Source organism: Rattus norvegicus, chromosome 7 (assembly GCF_036323735.1).
Source record: "Rattus norvegicus strain BN/NHsdMcwi chromosome 7, GRCr8, whole genome shotgun sequence".
Taxonomy (NCBI): Eukaryota; Metazoa; Chordata; class Mammalia; order Rodentia; family Muridae; genus Rattus; species Rattus norvegicus.
Window position 1 is genome coordinate 44,127,602 of NC_086025.1, and position 20,544 is coordinate 44,148,145.

At 37.8% G+C, this 20,544-nt stretch overlaps 1 protein-coding gene and 1 pseudogene across 3 annotated transcripts in view; one reads left to right on the plus strand and one right to left on the minus strand.

The window, feature by feature from the left end:
• Window positions 1-123: 123 nt before the first annotated feature.
• Window positions 124-20,544, minus strand: part of Acss3 (acyl-CoA synthetase short-chain family member 3) — a 208,983-nt gene continuing 188,562 nt past the window's right edge. For all 3 annotated transcript variants that reach the window (NM_001414941.1, XM_039079107.2, XM_006241303.5), the window contains exons 12-16: window positions 16,895-16,976; window positions 13,515-13,637; window positions 4,051-4,150; window positions 3,791-3,966; window positions 124-2,848 (exon numbers count right to left, since the gene is read on the minus strand). In NM_001414941.1, coding sequence (NP_001401870.1) covers window positions 2,780-2,848; window positions 3,791-3,966; window positions 4,051-4,150; window positions 13,515-13,637; window positions 16,895-16,976 — 550 coding nt within the window. In that variant the 3' untranslated portion in view covers window positions 124-2,779. The remainder of the gene's footprint in view (window positions 2,849-3,790; window positions 3,967-4,050; window positions 4,151-13,514; window positions 13,638-16,894; window positions 16,977-20,544) is intronic.
• LOC103692846 (sulfotransferase 1C2 pseudogene) lies at window positions 13,669-15,043 on the plus strand (annotated as a pseudogene).

A 20,544-nucleotide genomic window follows, 5' to 3' on the forward strand; every position in this document is an offset into this window, starting at 1 on the left:
TATCAGACCAAGCCCTTGCAAATACAACTTCATATAAGTAAAACAACCTTTTGACATGTAAAACAAGTTTCACTTATAATAGCTACTTAGTGTATTTTTATGGCGGAAAAAGTAGTCATGCTCTTTAAACGTTAAAGGTACTTTTTATTTTCATTCCGCATGTGTCTTACAAATTTAAAAATTTCATAAAATGAAAGATCACAGAGAAGTCATCAAGGTCAATTTAAGTATGGTCACATTTCTTGGATTATGTCATTGCTATCAGAGACACATTGAATTCAAAATATTTTAGATGCAATTTGACAAACAAAACAAGCAATGCCAAAAACCTTATGGTGAGATTTTAAAACAGAACATTCTTTAATTTCCTCCCAAGTTACTAAGCAGTCTGATGACTTCATTTTAGGACCACAACGTGATCACTGCCTCTAGTCTGCAGGGGAGATGGATTTCCTCATTGAAACAAGAAAAACAGCTCCTTTCCATGTGTGAAAAACTGTTTTCTGTTTGTTTGTTTTGTCCATTTTGTTTACTTACTTTTTAAGATTCTTTCTACTGGAAAATAACTATGCTTACTTGCTGATGTGTCCGTTCAGGTCTGAGAAAGAAGAAAATCTACAAATGGTCCAAAGATGAAAACTTTACTCAAGTCTTAGATCTGCTTGAGTTTCTTCTAACTTGCAAATATCAAAATGAAAAATTTAGTTAAAGCACCTGATTCATGTGGAGAAAGTAATGAACTGTATTTTGATGCTAACATATTAAAAATCATTGATTTGTAATCCCAACAGTTGTGATAATGGGTAAAATGTACATGTACAATGAATAATTCAAGAAACTCAACAGCTACAAGTTACAAAATGTTAGTTTAACTCAGAATACCAAAATAATTAAAGATGATAAGATATTGTTTTCAATGTTACCAATAAAGAAGGTAGTTTAATGAATAAGACTTCCTTTTGAGAAGCCATTTATTATCCATTTTTGCCCCCAAAGTTGCCTAAAATGGAGCCTTTATCTAAGAGCCTTTAAATATAAAGGGGCCTTTATACATATATAACTTTTAACAAATAAATTGCAATCTGTTAATTCTCACCTATATTTCTTGTATTTGGACTTATCAGTTAGAACACAGACCAAAGAGGCCTAAAACAAGAGCTCTATATAAGATACGCATAGCTTTTATGGCCAGTAAATGCCTATCTGTTGTTGCTTATTTATATTTCATTTTTGGGCTATTCTGTGAGGACATTGTGCTCTTCATCATGTTTCCAAAAGAATCCGAAGAATTGAGAAATTATTCCAAGTCCTCTCAGAGATTCAATGAACACAGTAAACTTTTTGTAATTTAAATATACATTCTAACAATAATAACAAGTGTAGAGCTCTAAGCTGGTTAATCAACAATTTCTTTCTGCTCTATTAAATGGGTGAATTTCTATAAATTTATTAAAGGCTTAATTCCAGTTTTTAAAAGGCTCCATCGTTTTATAGAAGAAATGTATGTTAGACCATGATTTTAGATGATTTGAAATTTATTCAAATTCAAATTAAAATTTGCACTAAGAGTAAATGTTTGGGGTTCTCTTGAAAACCAGAGGCTCTTGCAGTATTGGTACAGCCTCTCTCCTGAGCCATTTCTCTGGGATCTGATAGAACTGCACTCTTGATGGAGTGCATGGTTTTCTAGTATTTAAGGCTGTGCATTGTTCTTAAAAATCACTTGTTGGGATATGCACCTCAAGAACCAACATGAATTCATTGAGCACCAGTGATCCAGCTCAGTGGAAGATGCTTTCCTATCACGCACAAGGCTCTGGGTTCAACCCTTATAGGAGGAAAAAGTACTACTTTGGAACTAACCCCAGCAACTATGAATAAGAGGCAGGGGGACAAGGATTTGTGAGGACAACCTAGGAAACACATCCTTGTCAGAGGTGAGGGAAGACAGAGAGAGAGACAGAGAGACAGAGAGAGACAGAGACAGACACAGAGAAGAGAGAAGGCTCATTGATATTGGCAAAGTTCTGAAAATGTATTGAGATCTAGCAGAGGATGAAAAAATTTCAATTTCTTATAAGATCTTTCTTGTTACTCCTTTCTAGGTGAAGGGCATCCCTCGATTCCATAGAAAGATGAAAGCATCCAGATACACAGAGTGAACCATGACAGGGGATTGCAGAAGTCTTTATCTCCTCAAAATATTTGGTGGAAGGATAGCTAGGTTCTCTGCCAGATATATGCCTCCCCTTACCCCGTAACAAGCAACCAGGCAGTGGTGCTTGACCCTGGGTCCTGTGTTGCTAGGCAGCCTATCCTGTCTTGCTAATTACCTGGAAGCATGGCAGTCATCTTTAGAACAGTAAACAACATTGGAGTCTCTACGATAGCATTGTAAATTATATTCTGACTTAGATTTCAGTTTAGATTTTGATCAACGTGTGGCTGATTTTTATCTCCAGAAAGTGCATTTGTAGTACAGATATTCTCCACTAAAATGTGTTTGGGAAGCACACGAGTTAGCAAAGCCATACTCCTTAACATGCTCCTTAACACACGCGATAGTGTAGAATGATCCATGTTACAGAAAAGAGGTAAGGGGGCAAACAGGTTTCCGCGAAACACAATGTACAGCCTTTCAGGGGCCACCAGACTAACTACACACTACAGCTCATAGCTCAGTTGATGAGAAATGTTTTCTTCAAGTATTTACTTGTAGAAAATAGAAGACCTAGATCCAGCTAGAAAGTTAAGACGAAGGGATTCAAAAGAGTAAACATCACAAAGCCTGCTTCAGTACTTCTTCGATGTGACCAAAAATGCTGGGGTCCTCAATTGTAGGGGTTACCTGAAAATAAATGGCCAGTGTCAGATGAGCAACCTCCCTTGAACTTCATTGTGAATAATAATAATAATAATAATAATAATAATAATAATAATAACATGTTTTGTTTTACTGCCCATTTTTGTTGTTGTTTTAACTTCATTTTGATTTTTTTGAGAAAGAGTCTCATGGGTACTGGTTGGCTTCAAATGCCTAGGGTAGGAAAACCCAGTCTTGCTTTACCTCACAAATGCTAGGACTATAGGCATATAGAGTATATACCCCCAATAATTTTATAAAACACCCACAAGATAGGGAACTTCCAGCCAAATACTTAAATATTCATCTTCAGGGATAGTGAAGGAAAGAGTTTGTTTAGCAAAACTGTTGATATTTCTACATATTTCTCCAGAGTTTTTGTTCATTTATTTTGAAAATTGCTTAGAACATTATTATTATTATTATTGTTGTTGTTGTTGTTGTTATTACTATATAAAAGTCTTGATGAAATTAAAGGTGACCATGCCAATAGCATGCCTTGACACTGAAATACACATGTGTTTGAATCAGTCCAGAGTTTCAAAAAATGATTCCCTCACATAACAGTAAAAAGCAATTAGATGTCATATGTTAAAACATTTCATACTTCTCAGATGCTTCACTTTCTCATCATGGATGGTCATTAGTGACTGAAATCAAGCGACCTGCACGTTTAGTTCAAAGGAAAGAATTTCTGCAAGTCTGTTTGAAATTTACAAAATTGCCGAGAGCAAAGTTCACACGAGAGCTCCTAGGATGAAGCACGTGATCTTAACCAACACTTCCTTCTCAAGCTCTCCTTACAGATTAGGAAAATGGTTCGGTGGAGATAGAATTCAGGATTTAAAATCTTAACCTAATAAAGCTTTTCTGGTGCCAAAGACGTCATGAAAATTACTCCAGCAATAAAGATTCTGATTCATTTACCTTATAAGGCTTGCCATTGACCAGGGCAGACAGGGTAGACCGTGGAATTTTGCCAGACCTGGTTTTGGGTAACTGTTTGACGAAAACTGCATTTCGAAAAGCAGCCACCGGGCCAATGCTCTGCCTAACATGTTTCACAATCTCTTCCAAAACTTGTTCTTCTGTTGCATTTACGTCTAGGGAGAAAGTCGAGCTGTTAAGCACCAAATTAATGCCACTCATTCCGGGCCAAACAGTCAGGGATGACAAACGAGACTCACCTTTCTTCAACACGCAGAGTGCTAATGGGACATGACCTTTCAAGGGGTCTTCCTTGCCAACCACAGCGCAGTCAGTCACAGTGCCGTGTGAAAGGACTGACTGTAGTGAGAAGAGACGTGCCGTTAGGTGACATGTATGATTATAATCTTAACACATAAGAAACCCATAAGAACAACAGTATCAACCAATTAGACCACTCAAAGCTCCCAGGAACTAAACCACCAATCAAAGAGTACACGTGGAAGGACCCGTGGCTCCCGCTGTATCTGTAGCAGAGGATGGCCTTGTCTGGCATCAAGACAAGAAGCCCTTGGTCCTGTGAAGGCTTGATTCCTCAGTGTAGTTAAATGTCACGGCTTGGAGGTAGGAGGGAGTGGGCGGGTGGGTGAGCACCCTCATAGAAGCAGGGGGAGGAGGAATGGGAGAGGGGGTACCAGGAAAAGGGATAACATTTGAAATGTAAATACACAAAATATCCAATAAAAAATCAAGAAAGAAAAAGAATCATGAAATCCAGAGCTGCTGTCCAGAAATTCCCGACTGGTTCGCATCACTACCTCTGAGGTGAATAGTTAGAATTGTCACGGTTGTTATTAAGGGCTGACGGTGACAAAGAGAAATTACTTAGCTTTCCCAGAAAAGGAAGAGAGTGTTGCTTCTTCTTAATTGCTTATTAATGAAATCAAAGAACGTGCTGTAACAAGTATGTAAACAAAGCCTACAGGCCTTTAACGGGAAGCCTTGAGTACATTTGACTTCATTTCATTGCCGCCTATTTAATGAGGATGCCCATGATGAAGGGGTGAATTTATTTTTGAGGAATAAACACAGTATTCTGTTCAATGGGTTGTCCTTCCACCTAGAGAGGGATTTTTTAGCACTTAAAGGAGGTTTGCCATGAAAAGGAGATGACAGTAAGAATATATGGGTAGATGTTTACCTCACAAGGAGGAGGGGGCACAAGAAAATCTCAGCGAAACAATGCAACATCCAATCAGATGAGAAGGAAGTGGGTGAGGCTGAGAGCGGAGGAAGACAATGGTGGCTGTAGATGAGAAGCCGCTACCTACTAAACGGGAGCTGTTTAGGGAACTTAATTCAACTTTTATTTTAGCCACACTGGGAAAGGATGAAGCAGCTTCAGGAAGAGGCATCACAAGGTCACAGTGAATTTTTTAAGCATATTTTTTTACTGTAGCCATAAAATTATAATGAACTAAGCAGAAAGTAGAAACTTCACAATAGAATGTACCCTCACATATCCACAATCTCCCTGACACACCGGTACCAAAGCGGCAGATTTATTATTAAAAAGAACTAATATTGGACATTGCCATTACTCTTGTCCACATACTTGTGCATCTTTCCTGGAATCTATAGGTTCTAACAATTTATGAGATGTGTCACCACTGTACAACATACAGAATTGCCTGGCTTCCATACAACTGCTTTGCCTGACCATCCATACCCCTATCCTTGAACGCTTAATAACAATGATCATTTTGCTTTATCCAATAATTATCCATTTAACTAGAACCATACTGCATATATTTTCAGACTGGCTTTTTATAGCAAAGAGTAAATCTAGAGAATCACAGACTTAGTATGATTTCAGTATGGAGAATAACTATTGTGGGAGTGTCAGTTTAGACAGGGTAATACTCTGAGAGTCTTATATACTGAACTCTGGTAGTACATACAAACACATACTAAGAAGAATAGTCAATATGTGATAATATTTTGGATCTGTGGTGTGAATAATCTAGAGAAATTAAGGACAACCGTGTAAGGTGGGTAGATGATGATTCAAGATTTTAGTTAGAAATAGTGGGCTTAGGAAAAATCACCATGGAGATGTGACCTTCAGATGCCTTGATGATACCCAAGTGGAAGAGTTGTATACAGGGATCTGAGAGGATTCATGAACTGACTGTCTACATTTACATGTGACCCACCAAAATAGGACAATGGAGGTTTTAGACACATTGTGGAACAAAGTAGCAAGAAGAAAAGTTTGAAGGATGTAAGAAACTCCAATATCTAATGGATACACACACACACACACACAGACACACACACATAGACACACACACACACACACACACACACACACACACAGCACCTGGCAAAGTAGAATAAGAAGTCAGAAAGACCCAGTAAATAGAAAAAAACACAACAAAAATTAGGAATATGCCACCTTTAAAATTCAAGTGTTTAGTTGTTGTTTTTGTTTGTTGATGTTGCTGGTTGATTGTATTCTTTTATGCAGCCACCGTGAAACTGCAGTTTCTTTCTTTGCAAAATGCTCAGACTGCTCAAGAAACACAAAGTCATTAGGTACAGATCCAATGTGTGACCTCACATGGTCCTGATTGTTATAGAACTCAAGACTGCATCCCTTCTCTGAGGTCCTGGGTTGTAAGTATTTCCATGCACAGAGCAGAGAGTAATACATGCTAAATTAGTTCTTTAAGAAAGGAATTCATTGTCTGTCTGTAGACCTTCCAAACGGCTTTGCATTTTTATAATCTTAATCTTCACATTTTTAAACTCCATATGTTGAAAATACAGACATATGTTGTGCTGGATTTTCTTAGGTAGTTTCTATAGTTGGTTGCAAGTCTTGATAACAGAGTGCTTATGAAGAACAAGCTAACAGAATGCTCACTCAGAGTAAGCAACATTAAGATTTGGTGGGCTACATAGTGTCTATTTGACTGGATGAATGAAGAATGGCTATTTCACTTGGTTAACTAGAGTTGGTACCATCAACCAAGTGTTCAATGATGCCCCAAGCCTCTGCAACCTAGTTTGTAAGATGCTAACGTCATCTAGTCAAAGGATGCTTATTGAATGCTTCTTTCAATTTGGTTGTGTAACTAGTTAGACAAAACTTGTAACCAAATATAAATACCAAAATTTCCACATTGTCCTTCTTAACAATTACCATTAAGTTGCTTCACTTTTCTATCTTTAATGGGGACACTTGGGGAAATGATTAGGGAACTGCTGACTGTTTTTAAAAGACAAGGATAATTTGTGAACCAATCACACAGGTCCCTGGAATCTAATATCACACTCAATAGGCACTAGAAAGGAAGAGGGGAGACTTTCTTAGTTTTTCTACTAATGGCATTGCCATGGCCAATGATAGGTTTAAGTGAGCAATTTAGGAGAAAAGCATCAAAATGCATGGTGACAACATCTGAGATCAAGAAACCAATCAAAACCTCAGGGGGAGGACAGTGAAAGTTCTGTCCATGCATTACCTCCACATGAAGCCAAAGAACTGGTGATAATGGACTTACTTTAAGGACATGAGACAGGAGTACTGCTTAAAACACAACTCTCTCGGCAAATATCTATCATGACTGTTCCAAGTATGGCCACTTTTCTATAGGCCACTTTAATGAATTTACAAGATCCTAAGTCCTGAAGGAAACATACTCATGCTTTGAAGGTACATTTTAATAATTTTACATACAAGCAACATTAAACAGACTCAATAGGTTGAATTTACATTTACATACATACACACACACACACACACACACACACACACACACACACACACACACACACACCAAGCAAAATAGCTGACTTGAAAACACTGTACTTGATCAGATTGACCTTTCCTGGGAAAAATGTACAAAGAGACAGCCCTGGGCATCCCAGGAATTGTTTTGACAGTGGATTCCCACACAGCCAGAGATATTGTTAGGTTAATTAGTGAACTGGAATTTTAGTTACAAATAAAGGATGAAGTTTGAGGGTCCAACTTCTTCCCCACAAACACTGTCTACAGCCTAAGAGCAAGCTGAGTCAAAGGTCTCACGCTGGCTCCTACTCACGTTGCCACGCTAACACTGCACTAGAAATGTTAAGTCACCAATTTCACGAGAATCCTTTGAACTTCCTCCAAGTTTCTCAGTTCTCCAGCTCTGTGCTAGGCTTTGAAAGATTAATCAGTGTTTAAAATAGATCTTATTACTAAGTAGTCACAGAAGGCTATTTCTTGTACAGGGATCTGCAAGAATAATGTCCTTTTAAATTTATAAAAACCATGTGACAGCTCCATTTTCTTGTACAAAGAATGGGAAGAACAGATTTTTCTCAAATATTTCTCACAGCAATTTTTCATAGACTATCTGATGACTTCATGTTCACTAATTTAATACCCTTTAAATTTTTATTTAGCCTTCTAATTAGTTATCTAAATCCAAGAACTCAGCCCTAAAATCTTATATACACAAGCAATACTAAACACCCAGAAATATAAATATACTTATGTATACTATAATTTTACAATTTAATTATATTTAACTACATGTAATAAGTATAATATAAAAATAAAAATATAGAGAGATTGATATATAAAGATATAGATTGATATATATGTATCAGAGAGGTAGATAAATAAGAGATGAGATGGATATAGAAATGGTATAGATTTATATGAGAAGAGGCCATAGACTTGAAAAAAGGTATTTAAGAGGGATTAAAGGGAGTAAAAGGAAAAGGTACTAATATTACTATATTTTAATTTAAGAATTTAAATAGCAAAAAGTTTAAAATTTTTATTTTAGTAAATCTAAAAATAATAGCTATTTTTACCCTATAAAAAACATCAATTAGCTATTATGTCTATAGAGATGGTCTTTTCAGTACTCTCACACCCTTGCATTCTTTTGAAATACACTAAAACATGAACTTCTGGTTACCACAAATTATAGTCATGTGAAAACACATCACGTTCTACTTCTAAAAGTGTTAACATCTGAGCCTTCCTCAGCAAAAACTATTTAGAAACTAAATAGAAAAGTTGGGTATTTCAATAAGAGATAGCAAAATTCTTAGAACACTGCGGGCAACCACTGTATATTAATTTTCTGAGATTTTTATCAGGAAAATGCCAATGTCATTGAGTCTACAGGAGATTCCAAATTACAGAAAAACAAGCCAGGTATGAAATGAAGCCGTTAGGTCTTATTAAGCATAAATATTCAATAAAAGTTAATCATGTATTTATATAAAGAGAGACGTTAGATTAAAGGGGTAAGAAATAGTCTAAGACCCTGTAACGTTTCTGGTAGAAAACAATAACACTGGCCTGTTCTTTTTATTTTTCCACCTTATCTGCTTATTTCACATTGTGTAAACTCAGCTGTTACACACAGTAAGAGGAACATTAGCCGAGACATAAAAATTCACAACATATAATTGAAGACAATAACACTTTTCATTCAGAAAGTAAGGAAACTACAAAAACCGGCTGGTAAAAGCTCTGTGAATGGCGTCTTCATATTTTGATTAGATAGGCTACAAGAAATTCGTATGAACTTTGGTGCTAATCTTCTAGGAGCAAGAAATAGAAATGAAATGTTTGTGCAACTAGAACCACCATTTGACAACATTTCAAAATACCTGAAGCAAAAATTTTCTATTTCAGGTTATGAGAAAATGCTCCCATTTAAAAATAAGATAGTATTATTATAATACAAAATGATGGCTGAATGTTCTAGGATATTTTATGATATTTTATTCAAAAATACCACACTGACTGACACTAAAGGAAAAAGTAGTAGTCACCAGTACAATAAAAATTAGGTTTTAATATTTAGCGTGACATTGGACAAGGCCATTAGAGAGGATGAACCTACCAATTACAAGAAGAATTGGACTTGCGAATCTTCTGATCCTGATACGCTGACTTATTGATCATGTGAGCCTAAATAGTCTCCTTCATTAAATTGTTCTTTGTTTATTCCATGTAATAATAGAACTATTCTGCAGTTTTGGATATAGGAAAATTTTAAATAATTAGATCTACCTTACCTTTTCTAACTGCAATGAACTCTGACAAGCTAAAATCCCTACAATACGTTTCATGCTTACAAAATACCCATAGTTTATCTATATTTTACATGTATACAAATGGCAAGGTTAAGGAGGCTGTTTGTTTTTTGGAGTGTTTCACGAAGCTCTCAGAAATCAACAATTATATACAGATTTCCTATTGTAAGTTCAGAGCTCTAGAAGTTATGACGTGAAGCTGTTTCACAAATTTGATGTAAAATTAGTTGACTACGTTTTCCATTTACCATTTCTATGCTTGATTTTTATTTTTATTTGATTTATTTCTTATATGCAGTGATGGGTTTAAAAGGAAATGTTTACTGGCATTCTTGTATACTTTGTGAATGTGCACTCCCTTGCACCTTCCTGTTACTCCGGTCTGTGCCTCCCTCGACCCTCTTCCAAGAGAAATAGATTCTTTTTCTAAAATGTAGAAGTTCCAAAAGGTATATACAAAAGAAATTCAATAAAAGCAAGCAAGGAAGCAAACAAACAGAACAAAAAATCAACAAACCAACCAAACAAACCGAAGTCTGCTCGTCTTGCCAGAGGCCCACAAGAAGGAGTAAAGGAAGTTTGGAGTAGGCTTTATCTACCCTACTGAACCAGGTCCGACTCATGACCACACCACTTCACACTTCACACCAAGCGAACACAAAATAAGCCGAATTCTCTCTTTTTTCCTTTCATAATCAAAAAGCACATCCTGGGGGGGGGGGGTTTAGGGGGGAGGAGGAATCTCCCTACTTACTCGCTACTAAAAACATAAGAGAAACTCATGACTAATGTCCTTCCCCATCGGGATCCATCAAGACCCAAGAACAGATCTTTGTGGACTTGCCCTGCTCTTCTCCAGGAAATGAAGGCCATAGAGAGATAAACCCAGGTAACATACGGCAAAGTGAAGCATCAGCTTATCACACAGAAGACCAGCTGGCTGTCATAAGAACTGGAGGCTAGAGTGAATAAAGGCTTGGCATGCGGATTTTGTAGTTAGTTTTAAAGTCAGTATTTTATCCTGGCAGCCAATAAAGGTACAAAGCGAAATTTCCATGTTTATTGGGTAGGGGATGGGGGCTACATTAAAAAGTGAAGGCACTTACAGAAGCTTTGCAATTTTATGAAGTCCCATTTGTCGATTATGAGAGGCTCTGCCAGAGCATGTCAAATACAGAGGCGAATGACAGCAGCCAATCATAGAACTGAGAACAGGGTCCCCCATGGAGGAGTTAGAGAAAGAATTGAAGGAGCTGAAGGGGTTTGCAGTCCCATAAGAACAACAATACGAACCAATCAGAGCTCCCAGGGACTAAACCACCATCCAAAGAGTACACATGGTCAGACCCATGGCTCCAGCTGCATTTGTAGCAAAGGGTGTCCTTGTTGGGCACCAATGGGGGGAGAAGCCCTCGATCCTGCCAAGCGCCGCCCCACCCCAGTATAGGGGAATGTCAAGACTGGGAGGCAGAAAGAGGAGGGTGGTTGGTTGGGGCAACACCCTTATAGAAGAAGGGGGAAGGGAATGGGATGGGAAATTATGGACCGGAAACCGGAAGAGGGGATAACATTTGAAATGTAAATTAAAAAATCCAATAAAAAATATTTTTAAAGAACATGAAGGCACAGGGCATTTCGCTGCAGGAAAACTGTGAAAATAAAAGGGAGAGACAAGCATACCCTCCTGGAACAAAAGCTGTAATACCAAGTGCAAGGGTAGAAAAATCCGACATGAAATGTATAAAGTGATGGTGGCTCAGAGGAGTCTGAGAGCTGACAACTTCATGGAGAACCCTGCCCTCCAAACATCGGAGTTTTCATGTCAAAGAGCAAAGGTGAATGCCAAAGACAAACTCCCCTCATGCTTCGGGTACAGAATAAAGAAACGCACGACTTTGAAAGGCTTCAGAATATTCTGGTTTTCTACGTAAGCCATACATTCATAAAACAAAACAAAACAAAACAAAACAAAACAAAACAAAAATCTAGCCTTGCTGCAGCCTAGTCTGATGGGTTACATCTAAGTTAACCCAGAAATGGAAATAATTCTACCCCCCTCTAGATACCTTTTTGGCTTTCACTACCCTAGTGTTACATGGGAAATGTCATCCCGTTCCCAAAGAGGAGAAAAACAAGCATAAGAACCTAAGATTAAAAAAGAGAAAGAAACTACATTCACAGACAGTCTGCATGTACACACACAAGATTAAGTTACATAAAACAAAAATGTTCTATTTAGAATTAATTACATAGTGTTTAGGAGAGTCTGAAATATTTACATTTACTCGAAATAAGTATTCCTAAGCTACTTTAAAAATATACCCTGCCTTCCACAGCTAAACATCGTATGTTTGACTATGGATCCACCAAAATAGGTTCACCAGATATATTATGGAAACATAAAATATGAAATAGTGCCTACATCAGTAAGGAAACGCATAAAGCTTATGGGTTAGAAAGTCAAAGTCATTTAGATATAGATTTTCCCCAAGGCAACCGATAGATTTAATGGCTATGGATTTTTCTATAACAATCAACGTTGGTGAATGGATTCATCGTAGCTAGAGCAAAGCTCATCCTGTCAGTAAAAGCTGAAGAGCTAGAGACGCTAAACATATTGAGAAAGCGCTTCAAATGCAGAGAACAGATTACTGGACCCTAAGATCCTCTTAAGGGCGGCAGTATCAATACAGCTTGGTACAGGAGACATGACTGATACCTAGACTAGTGAACCAGATGAGCTAAAACAGCTGAGCATCATCAGCTGACTTGTGGCAGATAAGGCGGTGAATTCTCCACCTTCCTAATGCTGTGATCCTTTAATACAGTTCCTCATGTTGTGTTGACACCCACAATAAAATCATTTTCATTGTCACTCCATAGCTGACGTTTTGCTAGTGTAATGAATCATAATGAAAGTACCTTTCTTTATTGGTGATCTCAGGTGACCCCTGTGAAAGGGTTGTGACTCAAAGGTTGAGAACCACTAATTAATATGAAAATTTACATTAGGCATAATTTCAGGGATAGTACCAAGACTTATGAGGATCAGAATGTAAAGATGAGATTAAATTAATTCAGCTACATTGTTGAAATTCTTTATATCATGTCTTCTAAGGATGGATGAGAGAATCTATACAAATATAAAAACTCAGATTTTATACAGTGAAATATATTTACCCTATTTGATTAAAAATCTAAATGGTAAAAGAACAATTCTGGATATTTGTATGAATTACACTGGGAAAAAACTTTCCAAAAATTGAAGGAGAAAAAAATTTCAAATCACCTGAAGGGAAAAAAATAAGACCAATTACAAAAGAACATTAAATTATGATGCTGGAGGTGAACAAGTATCAGGTAAAAAGCACGAAATGTTCACAGGCATTTCCACAAGGAACAAGGGTGTGCAGTTGCTCATAAACAACTCACTTAGAATGTAGGGAAGCAAAAATCAAAGTGGAGAATTGAAAATCCCCACGAGAGGAATAGACAGACCCAGAGAGACCTAGACTTTCTCACAAATGAAGACATGATCAGTTTTCAGGTGAGCCTCAGTACTTCTGTTCATCACTGTACATAGTCACAGAACAGCATTGTTTATGAATACCTCCTCAATAGCCCCTGCAGAAATCCTGTGGCCTGCAACGTTTATTACATCATCCACTCGGGACATAACATAGAGATAGCCTTCCTCATCCATGTAGCCAGCATCCATAGTGTCATAGTATCCCTGAAAATAAGAATACATGTGTTGAGTTAGCATGCAGTGCTGTGTAAAGATGTGACCATTTTAAAGCCGGGTAAAATTTAAAATGTGACCTAAGTGGATTTACAGTGAACAAGCACCTATTTTCACAGAGTTTTGAGAATAAATGGCTTTTAGTTTTGAATCCTAACTAGATTGGTTTTTCTCCTCTAACAACAAGAAAAAAAGTTAAAATGCCCCTTTATGTGTTCAAGTTCAGTATTTGAACTTAGAATTCTAACATTTGTGAACCCAATTAACGAGTTTAATGGAGAAGTGATGGCTCAACAATTCTGATGTACTTTGGTGTTGCACGAAATTTTTTAATAAAGTTAGCTCAAATTGTAAATATTTCAAAAGCTCTCTACAGATATTACAGAAAAGGAGGACGAATCAGCCTTGGGATTACTGACAAGTAGCTCTTGAAGAGACTGGATCCTCCACCGCGAGACACTATTGTCCCTGACTCCAGAACTGACCAAGTAAAACTGAAAGAGGAAGCCAGGCAGGGATCCCCTGCAGGGCACAACTGTGGACAGCTGAAGGCAGGTTCAGACCTTCAAGGCCAAGCCAGATGACCTCCTCGTTTGTATTTATGCAAAATCCAGGATATCATGCATTCAAAATGTCGTGGACGTTATTAAACAGAAAGGGGTTGCAGAGAAATGGCAGTGAGCCTTCGTCAAACACTGGCACCCTTTTATTAAGTGGGTATGGCCACTCCAGCCATCATGTGTGGGCAAAGCCAATGAGATGCCAGCTCCAAGGTGACTAAGGTTCCATCTTACCACTCAGCAGCTGTCACCATCTTTCTGGACAAATAACTGTAAGTTCCTTTATATGGCTTGAGACACCAAAGACTACATGGTTTCCTACTACCAATTCTATAGGCTGACACAGGTGCTCTGAGATCCAAGTACCTGAGATGAGTATCTGGAAAACTTCATCAATGGAAAAGTAAGTTGGGGATCCTGTATTGACCATATGGAATGGTGGGAAACTCAACACAGACACAAGATTCTTTTTCTCTTCTATGAAGCTATGATTAGGGACTCAAACCATGAAATCCAGAAGGTATTGCAGTTTATAGTAAAAAACTTGGATGAGGCAGTGCTGGGTAAAATTGTTCAGGAGACGTCGTTTGAAGAAATGAAAGAGAAGCCTTTGACAAATTGTTCTATGGTCTCCAAATCTACCCTGGACAAGTTCATTTCTGTGAACTGTGGGTGATTGGAAAAACCACGTTAACTGTGGTAGAGAGTGAGAGGTTTGATGAAATCTATAGACGAAAGGTGGAAGAAACCTCTGCATGGGACTCTGATCAAGATGTGAAAATAGATGTCAAAACAGGGAGGCTGTCTGCAGGCCTTGACCACCAAAAGAAGCTCTGAAAGCAGACTGTAGATGCGAAGGATTATGGCTCAGACTCTATGATTATTAACAGCCATTACAGTTTTATAAAAGCAAAAGAAACAATAGAAAGGCAAGACTGATTTATTGACATTGATTAGGATTGAACTCAGGCTTCAGAGAAGCTTAATAATGGGTATGAAATATAATAATTCTCCAATATCAAAGTAAGATATATTTGTTGGTGTACATGGGGGGAGGATGGGGAGGGGAACACCCATAGAGAAGGGGACGGGGAAGGGTTAGGGGGATGTTGGCCTGGACACTGGGAAAGGGAATAACAATTGAAATGTAAATAAGAAATACCCAAGTTAATAAAGATGAAAAAAAGAAGGATAATCAAGAATAAAAGTACAAAGAAAAATCATTATTTTTTAATACTTTCAATTTATTTGATACTCATGTTTAAGCATAGCCTCTAAAACAAATCTAAAATAGCAACTATTTGTAGTTTTTAATCTTTCTAAAATTAGGCATGATCCTCTCTTAAATAAGTTAGTACAGTCTTTCTTGCCAGACTTCAGTGAACTTTACAAAATGGGGTGTAAAGTGAAGGGCATAACAAGACACACCACCAGCCCTTGGGAATTATAGTTCTTATCGTGTCCTGCAATTAGGAAAGACCATCTAGAAAAACGGTGAAGGGGAAGCCATGATGGTCCCAGCCTCAGTCCAATCATATCTGAGTTGCATGAACTCCGATTAAGTTGCTTGACTCAGGCTGTTATTAAGCCTGTAGATGAGAGGCCTGGAGTCAGGAATCAAGGCAAAATGGATAGGTACTTCATGGAGTTTGGCCATGCGCTTGGGCTTTTGATCTTAAAGCTATGCACACCGAGCAATAAGTGTATAGTGCTTGCCATTATCAGGCGATAACGAATTGTATTAGTACTCTGATGAATTACATGTGACCCATGATATAGACTAAATTGGATGGCTGGAGTCAAGTCAAGTGACAAATATTTCTGCCATACTTGACCAGGAAAATGTTTAATCTTGGCTGTTGAGGTCACTTGACTCTGAGATGACTTTCTAAAGAAAGCTATCTTACTCCTTGTCATTTGCCTAGTTAAGTGGGGCATCCATCTTTCCCACACACAATAATGATGGAATGCTAAGTACTTGGACTCATTATTTTTATGATAGTCTCATCCATTCATTCATTTCTACCTGGCACATAATAAGGACAAGGTGAGGGGAGTGCAGGTTGCACTATCAAAAGGGTTGCTATGGACACAGTACCAATTGCCTTGGCATGCGGTAATAAATGAATGAACTTTGACATACAGGAAGAGAAACTGATTATCCACATTACTGGGGTAAGGAGCAAGGCTTTAAGAATACTGTCTCTAATGACTTCTTTATTTACAAACGAAATAATATTTAAAAGAAATAGATTAAGGGAAACTGTCAAACACAGATTATAGGCCAGAAATATGTTAGATTTAACTCATATAACTAAGTATAGAGAAGGCTGGGGTTCCTAATGACTTGACTTCCCAGATCTCATTGGTTGCTCTCCGTCTGTGCAGAGAATTTCAATAATAAGAGAAAATTATTGGAGTCTAATTTCACAAGATTTAATTTTTAAATATTCTGATATCACAGTAAGAGTGAATGAAAATTTTCTGTGTGTAGAGACGGATGATACTTATCCACATGACTTAGTTGGATAAATCTGACTTGGCCATTGTTATCTCTGAGGTCTGACAACTGGTGTTTATAAACTTGAAGAGTACTTTTTGATCTATGATGCTGGAAGCAAGTTGCTTCCATGACTAGGCAATGAATAAAAGCACACAAAAAATTTTAAAGTATATTAAAGCTCTTACAGGAAATTTCTCAAAGTATAAATGCTTGAACGCTTCCTGATTCTTCCAGAGTCCTGAGAAAGCCCCAGGTGGTAAAGGCAACCTTGAACAGAGAGAAAATAAAATTACTGTGAATAAAATGATAAAGACAATCAGTAATAACTTGATATTACACTGGGCTAAAATAATGAACTAATTCATTCAAATGCAGACCCTCAGTTTGCTGGAATGATCCTGTTTAATTTGAGGGCAAGTAGAGTCCATATCATAATACAATTACTTAGAAATTAGAGTTTCTTCACAGGACAAACACAGACACAATACACGCACGAACAAACACAGAGCATTGTGATGCAATCTATTTCAGAAAAAAACATAATATCTAGCAATTGATTAAATACACTTTTCTTAAGAAAAACACTTTTTTATAGGAAAATAGTGGCATTCTTTGAAAAGAACCAAGGTATCAGTTTTCAACTTTGTTTGAATAATGGAATTTTTCCTTTTAGATAGTTGGTATAAAATCTTTATTCCTCCCCACCTTGAAGCTGCTTTTCACTGAATCCTGTTATTTCTTCTTATGACCATTAAGCCTGTGTATTTTATAACTCTAATGAATGCATGGAAATATGAAACATATGGAATACAAGACTCTGTATTTCTCCTCTATACAACCAAAGCCATCACATATTTCATTTTCCTCTACACTATTAAAGTTGTGTTATTTGCAGAGAAAGACTTAAGCTCTAGTACTGATAATCTATGCTTATATAAATCTGAATAAATTCTTATGGCTCCTAATAAAATGTGCCTAACAGCAGACACAAGTTTACTGGACACAGAAAAATTTTAGATGCTTTGTAATTTGGAAATTTAGATAAGACGCAAATTGAGGACTTTCATCACATTCAGTTAATTTTCTATTTTTTACTAAATCAAATGATGTCACAACTTTATTACAGAGAAAAGGGAAGGTAAGGCAGATGCAGCTACTGCCCACATAAGGCAACATGTCTCATCCACCCCACCCAGAATTTTCCATAAGGACATGAGGTGGGGCAAGATAGAAGACCATCCTGATATCAAGTGCTCCTGACTCTGACATTTTATGCACACTGTACTCACTGTCACTCTCTTCAGACACACCAGAAGATGGCATCTGATCCTATTATAGATGGTTGTGAGCCACCATGTGGTTGGCTCCTGGGACTTAAACACAGACCCTCTGGAAGAGCAGCCAGTGCTCTTAACCACTCACCCATCTCTTCAGCCCCTCTGACATTGACTTTTATTCCTACTTCTGTTAGATGATGCTAATACAAGTGGGAGTGGCTGTGATTACCAACCTGGGCACTCAAGCTGACACTTCCCTTTCTCCCCAAGTTCAGTCACCCAATGGTTATCTCAACTTTCCCCTTAATAGGACTTTGTTTCTATTTGGTTGATTTCAGTCCTGGGATTGACTATTTCCTGCCCTCTACTCCTCTTGGGTGTATTTGCTTCTTTTTGTTCTAGAGCTCTCAGGTGCGCTGGTAAGTTCCTAGTGTAAGATCTCTCCAGTTTCTTTACCAGTGTACTTAGTGCTATGAATTTTCGTCTTAGCACTGCTTTCATTGTGTCCCATAGGTTTGGGTATGATGTGTTAACATTTTCACTAAATTCCAGGAAGATTTTAATTTTCTTTATTTCATCCTTGACCAAATTATCATTGAGTAGAGAGTTGTCCAATTTCCACATGTATGTGGGTTTTCTGTTGCTTTTGCTGATATTGAAGACCAGCCTCAGGCCATGGTGATCTGATAGGGTGTATCAGATTATTTCAATCTTCTTGTATTGGTTGAGGGTTGTTTTGTGATCAATTATATGGTTGGTTTTGGAGAAGGTACCATGAGGTGCTGAAAAGGTGTATTCTTTTGTTTTAGGATGAAATGTTCTATGAATATCTGTTAAATCCATTTGGCTCATAACTTCTATTAGTTTCACTGTATCTCTGTTTAGTTTCTGTTCCAATGACTTGTCCGCTGGTGAGAGTGGGGTGTTGAAGACTCCCAGTAGTTTTGTGTGGGCTTCAATGTGTGTTTTGAGCTTTACTAAAGTTTCTTTTATGAAAGTGGGTGCCCTTGCATTTGGGACATAGATGTTCAGAATTGAGACTTTCACTTGGTGGATTTCCCCTTTGATGGATATAAACAATAGGAATGTGCTATTATGTCAGGATATTATGTAATTACAGAAAATGCGTATGAAAGCATTCAGTTATCCCAAAGTACAAAACAACAGCAAAAGGTCTAGAAATGCTGACTCACTGCTACCACTGCAGCCCTTAACCATTCCTGCTCATCATTTAATCTGTTTAAAGGCAGCAGGCTGAAGGTGATAAGCCCCCCAGGCTCCTCCAAATAACTTTACTATGCTAATTCTTCTAAAACACCTTGCAAGTACTTTTCCTTTATCTGTTTGGTTCTGAGCAACATGTTAACATTTTGCAAAAGGAAGTAAAGGTCAATTTTAAAGAACTGAAATATAACAGGAATAGAAAAAATTCTAATGATCAAGCTAAGGTCATCATGGAGACGCCAGGAGGGGAAAAGGAGACATTAAGTGGAAAAATCAAATCCTTCAAAGGGCCAGGAGGAAGAGCAATAATTCGTGAAGCAGATTATCTGTTAAATAAATGAGAATAACTCTGATGGGGGGCACATTTAAGGGGTCATTTTCAACTGCTCCCACAGAAAACATATCATGGTATGGAGCCCCTCCTAACCCTCTTACTGCCATTTTTGGAAAGATCCATGAGTTCCTGAAATAACCTCTCTATTACATTGCTGGAAAAGGAAGAAAATAAAGCTACGGTAATAAATGATGCCTGGCATCTAAACTGTTGTAAGGATAACAGAGTATTGGTACATAGGAATGTGGGTCCAGCTACCTACACACAAATTCTCCATAATGAGACCGGTGTACACTGAGGAGCATATTGTTAAACATGTGTTTTTCTTACTGTATATATATGCAGAATGCTAAATGCTGATTCATAACCATTTGTGCACCTTTCTTACAGTCTGCCTGCACACACGCACTTGCGTGTACATGCGTACACACACACACACACACACACACACACACACGCCTTGCTCATCTCTTATTATAATGAAGCGCCTGTCCAGGTTTCAGAGTGAAGCCACCCCTTCCCCTTACATGATGGATCTTCCCATACATCATCCTGGTTTGGTCTCACATTCTCCCTCTCGCTTTGAAGCTCCATTCATGGCCTTGACCTCTTCCAGCCTAATAAACCTCAATCTCGGAGGATATCATGAGGTAAGTGTCAGCCTCCTCTTTGGACCAACAACCTCTGTTTCCTTGTGTTTTATTTAAGTGGGGGTCGAGAGATGGCAAGGTTGACTTTCACACTGAAACAGCAGAGATGACAGTTACAGTGCTGATAAAGCCATGTCTGCTGAGGTCGTGTGGCTAATGTCTGTGATCCAAGCACTTAGAAGATAGAGCCAGGGCCATCAGTAGTTTAAGGGCACCCTTGGCTTGGAATGCACACACACAAAAGAAATAAATAATAATCCTAGGTCTGGAAGTTTGGCAATAAGCCCACCAGGTCATAAGTGGCTCAGGACGCATAAAAAGCTTAGAAATTAGTGGGAAAATGAAGGTAG